General features: G+C 35.6%; 1 protein-coding gene across 1 annotated transcript; it reads left to right on the top strand.

The window, feature by feature from the left end:
• The first annotated feature begins 588 nt into the window (after positions 1 to 588).
• On the top strand, positions 589 to 5,768 carry LOC108750101 (eukaryotic peptide chain release factor GTP-binding subunit ERF3A). The gene is made up of 7 exons (XM_018489349.1): positions 589 to 1,314; positions 2,500 to 2,687; positions 2,866 to 2,986; positions 3,112 to 3,574; positions 3,807 to 4,113; positions 5,171 to 5,603; positions 5,721 to 5,768. Exons 1-7 carry the CDS (start codon positions 1,005 to 1,007, stop codon positions 5,762 to 5,764), a joined length of 1,866 nt encoding a protein of 621 aa, XP_018344851.1. The 5' UTR covers positions 589 to 1,004; the 3' UTR covers positions 5,765 to 5,768.
• The last annotated feature ends 1,139 nt before the right edge of the window (positions 5,769 to 6,907 follow it).

The following is a 6,907-nucleotide window of genomic DNA, read 5'->3' as shown; positions in this document are numbered from 1 at the left end:
GAAATTTTAATTGGATTCAATTAGATCTAATTGGATGCAATTGAATTAAAAAACTGCATTTTCTACTCCAAAATTTTAAATTGAACAGCATTCACAATGCATAGAAAAAGCTAATATTATTTTTATAAAGGCATACAGATATGCTCCATGCAATTTCTATAAATGAATAAAAATGTATGTAAAGGATTGAAAAGCATTCATTTTAACATTCGTGAATCAATATTTCTGAAAATCTGAATCCATTTCAATTCATTTCAATCCATTCTCGTTTGCTGGATTATTACATATCATTATTTTTGCACATAATTTATAATTTATAATATAAAGTTAAAAATTTCGTATTCAACAATCAATCACACATTCCTACGCTGATTCCGATAAAAAAATCGCAGATAAATGTGAACGTATATTTTCGACCACGTGCAAACGGAGTAGACTTGTCCAGTAGCGTAAAATAGGTAAATTTGTCCAGCGCTGTCGCTCGTGATTGGCTCGCGGCAGCCATGCAGCGCGACGATAGTTCTCGCGATATTTTTCGATTGCGATACTTCCGGTCGAAGTGCGGCGGTAGTAGCAGCAGCACCACCACTAGCAGCACCATCATCATCAGCAGCGACGAAGCAGACCACGGGGGACGCACGCACGTACGCACGCGGAGTAGCGATCGTACGCGCGTGTACGCGGTGTGTGTGTACGCGAAAGAGTGCGCTGAAAAAATAACTATTTTTTTAAGACTCGTTCCGAGTCCGGTAACCTCCGGCGGATCATCGGATCAGGATCGGAACGCGCAGTGGTTTGTTGCGGCGTGTGCAACTCCTCGTGTCCCGATCTCTCTCTCTCTCTCACTTTCTCTCTCTCTCTCTCTCTCTCTCTCTCTCACACACACACACACACACTCTTTCACACACTTCTCTTTCTTTCCCACCCTCCCTCGCGAGAGAATCGTATTATCCGTTTAGCCTAGCGGGCCGGCAGTGTGTTGTGCGCCGAAACAACTGATTAATATGGCGAACAGCATAGCACCAGACTCGTGGGAACAGCAGGCGGACACGAACGGCGACATCGTCGGCCCGCCTACGTCACAGGACAAGTCCATCGAGAGCAAGTTCTCCACCCTGAATGTCAACGCCGCGGAATTCGTGCCTTCTTTCTGCATCAACTCGTCGCCGCAGAGCAACGTCACCGCGACCACGACGGCCGACAACAGCCCCTGTAATGTCGCCGCCACCGCCTCCACCGCTGTGTCCGCCACCGCCTCCGCCGCTGTAATGAATACCGTAACCACCACCTCCGTGCCCGTCGAGATACATCATGGTCAGTCGCTTCAGCTGATTTCCGGATTTTGTCCCGCGCTCTGCTTTTACCGCACCATCGCGTGTTGTCACACCACGCACGCGGCCTCCTTGTTGTAACTAACCCCCTTCGTCGTTACACCCTTCCTGTCCTCTCTCCTGGATTCCCGTCTCCACGGGATGATTGAACGCGTGGCAGAAGGTTACGCACACTTCTTCGTATATCGTTATGTTTCCATGAGGAGATCAATCTCATGATGTCCTAGTTGTATTCGGACGTTGGTATTTTAGGTACCATATGGTCTCATTTATATATGAGAAGCTCCTCCATTCTGTCAGACCACGACTCTTCTTTTTATATTGATGTCAATTGCTGAGTATGTTTAGTCATTAGATGATTATTGAAATTGGATATGTGGGATCTTGTGATCAAACTGTAATACGAGAAATAAGACGCAGTGGAAGGAATTGTCGTTGCATATTTTATCACTGCTGGATGCCGCTTCGTTACAATTGTTTCTGCTTAATGACATTTCATTGCTTCATATCTGAATGTAATGTCATATTTGAGATGCTTTGTTTGAAGATTCAAAGTTTTTTTTATCAATATTGGGATCTTTAATGTTTGTAACACAGAAAATTTGTCATTTGTTATGTTTGATCTATGTTTGTGTCTGTTTTTCAACATAATTAATAGAATATTTTGCTAAAGTTGGAACAAATATTTTAAGAACATACTGTGTACAACATTAGTGATAAATGTACATCAAACTGATAGCTTCCTTTTTAACCTTTGTAACAAAAAAGAGATTGTGACTCGGCTTGAACTTTTATATCACATTGTGTGTGTGTGTGCAATATATTTTTTATAGTTACTTTAGAAAGATTCAGAAATATTTTTACTTTTATCTCTAGATTATATATGTCATAAATATTTGATATAAAAAAGAGTAAAATTAACTAAATAATTAGTTAATTATATTTTCATAATATAAGTTATAATAAATTATACAAGAATTTATTTTTAAAGTGAGATGAAGTAGGTTCCATGTAAGGTGATTGATATGCTCATATTATCTAATCAAATTCCTTTTTAATCTGTTATCTTCATCAAGGAATCTCTCTTAGAAGTCTCTTAGACAGTATCTCTTTGTTATTTTAGAAGTATTCTACAGATTCAGTTTGAATTGTGTGTTTTTTTTAATAGGAAATTCTACTCCCGTTGTTCTGGCAGATCCAATTGGCAGTCGAGTTGAGGAACCTCCTGCTGGGGGAGGGGCTCCACCGCCGAACGTCAATGACCAACTAAATATCAGTCCGGAACATCAACCTGCAGATTCCTGGGAAGAAGCAGCGGTTGATGGAGATCCTCTACTTACTCCAGAAAATGAAGAAGTAAGTATAAATTTAACAAAAAATGTGAAAAGTTATTATAATAATGTGAAAATGTGAAAAGTTCTTTGACAGCGATATTCTTATTATGTTCTTACAGTGTCCTAAATAAGCTACATTGACTTCTGGTAGATTTTTTAAGCATTTACTCTATTATTATTATATTTAATATTATTTCTAGGCTGATAATGACGAAGACGAAGAAATGGTTGTTAAAATACCCAAAAAGAAACCTGTCAAAGTTGCAGAAGACACTAAAAGCAAAAAGGAACATGTTAATGTTGTTTTCATAGGTCATGTGGGTAAGTAGTAAATTTATGAAGAATATAACTGGAATATAATATGTAGTAGGAAACTTCACAGAAGAATTATTGATAATTTCTTAATAAAATTATCATTATTAGATATTATATCTGGTGTTTTGCAGATGCTGGGAAATCAACTATTGGAGGTCAGATCATGGCGCTTACGGGGATGGTGGACAAACGTACCTTAGAGAAATACGAGCGGGAAGCGAAAGAAAGAAGTCGAGAAACATGGTACTTAAGTTGGGCGTTGGACACAAATCAAGAAGAGAGAGAAAAGGGCAAAACTGTGGAAGTGGGCAGAGCCTACTTTGAGACAGAACGAAAGCACTTTACAATATTAGACGCACCCGGCCATAAAAGCTTTGTACCGAATATGATTGGTGGCGCGGCGCAAGCCGATTTAGCAGTCCTTGTTATTTCCGCGAGGAAAGGCGAATTTGAGACGGGTTTTGACAGAGGGGGTCAAACAAGAGAGCACGCTATGCTTGCTAAAACCGCGGGTGTCAAGCATTTGGTTGTATTAGTAAATAAGATGGACGATCCTACTGTTGAGTGGGACGAGGGTCGATACAATGAATGCAGGTATACATTGAATGCAAAATTTAGAAATAGAATACATACAGATTCGGTCAAATATATGTTTAGAAATATTTCATTTAAAAAACTAATTGGAAATAATTTCAGAATTATTGGAACGAAATAAATTATTAAGATCGGTTTTATTCCTTTAAATATATTTTTATTTATTTTGATAATAATAGAATTGTGCGTTTCTTTACTTATATGAATAGAAAAACGTTAATATATCTTTCAGGGATAAGATACTGCCATATCTCCGTAAACTAGGATTCAATCCTGCGAAAGATCTTACGTTTATGCCAGTTTCTGGTCAGCTTGGTATTGGCTTAAAGGATCCAATACCAGAACATCTCTGTAATTGGTATAGTGGTCCACCATTCATACCTTTCATCGATTCGCTACCCTCGCTCAATCGTAAAAGTAATGGACCTTTTATTATGCCGATCGTCGACAAATATAAAGATATGGGGACAGTAGTTATGGGCAAGGTTGAAGCGGGAGAAGCTAAAAAGGGACAGTCATTGCTCGTCATGCCAAATAGGGTATGTATATATTTTTTTAAATAGAAATAATTTTTTTTCCTATTTTTGGTCAAAACGGATCTTGGTGCTTAATAATACTAAATGTAAATATTTGCAAATATATTATTTCAATTTATAAGTGAAAAATGTAAAAAAGCCCATCAGAGCCTACATCAGCTGTTCGGATGCACAAAAAATTCTTTATTTTAATTGAGGACCCGAATTGAAAAATCAAAACTCGTATATTTATTCGTTTTGTTACTTTCACACGAAAAAAATTTTCTGTGCATCCAAATAGCTGATGTAGGTTCTAATAGGCTTTTTCACATTTTTCACTGATAGATTCTTTCGAATCTTATTTTATATATCAATTTTATAATCTGTGCGCTGATAAGATTTGTCAGATTTAAAATGCAATAACAAACTAAAGTTGAAATTAATATCTCAAAGAGATTGATTATTCATTTTAATTGAGGTACTTATTAGCTTCACTATTAAAATAGATGATTAATCTAATTCGAGAAATTAATTAAAGCTTCAATTTGCGATTGCATTTCAAATCCGACAAATCTTATCGATGGGCAGTTTATAAATATGCTTGCAAAAATTTGCATTTAGTATTAACCACTAAGATTCACTTTGATTGAAAATAGGATTATTTCTATTAACTGATTTATCATCGATCTAATTTTGATTTATAATTATATATATTTTTTGTTTCTGGAATTAACTTATATTAATTTATATTATTTTAAATTTAAATTATATTTTACATTTGAATAAAATGTTGATTTCTGTTAAATTTCCTTCTAAAATTTCCAAAATTTCTTAAGAAAGCGATTAACAAACTTTCTATACAGAAAGCATATCAACCAATAACTTTATTGTTTTAACAATAAAAATAGTTTTATATAGAATTGTAACTAACTGATACAATGATTGACATTTGCTCCAATTTAATATAGAAAAATTGTAATATTTTCTTTGTAATTTTCTTGTGTAATTTTTAATGCTTCATATTTTATAGCCTAAGTAAGATAATGTACGTTTATGAGAATATTTTGTTTAAAATTTGCAGACGGCAGTAACGGTGGATCAACTGTGGTCGGATGACGAAGAAGTAACGTCTGTTGGACCTGGGGAAAATGTCAAGATCAAACTAAAAGGTATCGAAGAGGAAGATGTTAGTCCCGGATTTGTCTTATGCGACAGCAATAATCCTATCAAGACCGGCAAGGTCTTCGACGCGCAGGTAGTAATTCTAGAACACAAGAGCATTATTTGTGCGGGATATAGTGCAGTCATGCATATTCATTGCGCCGCTGAGGAAGTCACGGTAAAGGCGCTGATCTGTCTGGTGGATAAAAAAACCGGCGATAAAAGCAAAACGAGGCCGAGGTTTGTCAAGCAAGATCAAGTGGCTATAATGAGAATCGAGTGCGCGGGAGTTATATGTCTCGAAAGATTCAAGTTATTCCAACAAATGGGCCGTTTTACTCTTAGGGATGAAAGTGAGTACTGACGATAACTCAGCGACTTTTTTTTCTCTGTCACTATCGTTTTTTCTTTTGTTTGTTCCGCGACTACGATAATTTTTACGATAAATGTATATACTTGTATAATTTCAGATAAAACTATTGCAATTGGCAAGGTGCTGAAAGTCGTCGAGTAAAAGAAAAAAACTTGCTTAAGTGTTACGACAGATTAATAATAAAGAAAAAAAAAGATCATTATTTCAATGTGACAAATATGTGACGATGCAAGGCGAGCACACGAGATAAGCAAACCGAACGGGCATGATAAAATTCCGGGTGAATTAGTAATAATGTAACATATTACACAAACAACTCACACACTATGTACCCAGAGCTATACAAACAATACATGCGTCCACGTGCTACGACGCGACGGGTAATGGGGTGGGGGGTGGGGGGAAACGGGGAGAAGGGGAAAAAATATTTATAGCCTGATACAAGAGTAAATAGATTCGATTATATAGATAAGGAGACCTACACAATCGAAAGAAACAAACTCAAGAGCGTGTGTTCCTTTTATTAGATAAACTGAACGGCGGCAACTTGCATTGGAATAATTATAAACGGATGATGATCAAATAATAACTGAGTCTCCTTGATAATAAAACAAGAAAAAACACGATATTTTTATTCTTCTGAGGTGCGATACACGGAAGTGGAAGTAAGATTGATATCCATTGCAGAAATTAACATTTAAGGAAATATATGATTAATATTATAATTATTATTGAATAATTATTATTAAAGTGGTGGTAAGAGTTGGAAAGAAATTTATTAAATAAATCAACAAAATAGTGTTACACAACAATTTATAATTATAAAATTAATATTACAATTATTATTATACTGTTTCTTATTATATTGTCATTAAAAACAAATTTGCAAAAAAGTGTACCCTGATAATTTTAATAGGGATGTGGATGTATATACGCGTCACTGTACATCATCCCTACAGTATGACGGATTTCCTATGTATATTTTTTCAAACCATAAAAGCAAATGGAATGGATCAAGTAGTTAATCGAATTTGCAAATATTTAAGGCGCACAAATGCGTCCCGCGCCCCGCGCATGTTTTATTTCGTCTAGAATATTTTATTAGAATAGTTTTCACTGGTGACTTATCACTCTAAACTCGTTAAGTTATCATTCGAAGCTCATTAAAATTCAAAGGCAAAAATGCATTAAAATTCGAGGCAAAAATGTACTAACTTAATTTACTTCTAAATTTTTTTCTCTTTTAAGAGAATATTTTTTTAATGGAATCTATTTTCTTAAGAG

Source organism: Trachymyrmex septentrionalis, unplaced genomic scaffold, assembly GCF_001594115.1.
Source record: "Trachymyrmex septentrionalis isolate Tsep2-gDNA-1 unplaced genomic scaffold, Tsep1.0 scaffold32, whole genome shotgun sequence".
Lineage (NCBI taxonomy): Eukaryota > Metazoa > Arthropoda > Insecta > Hymenoptera > Formicidae > Trachymyrmex > Trachymyrmex septentrionalis.
The sequence above is the reverse complement of the archived record's forward strand: the minus strand, read 5'-3'. Positions and strand labels throughout refer to the sequence as shown.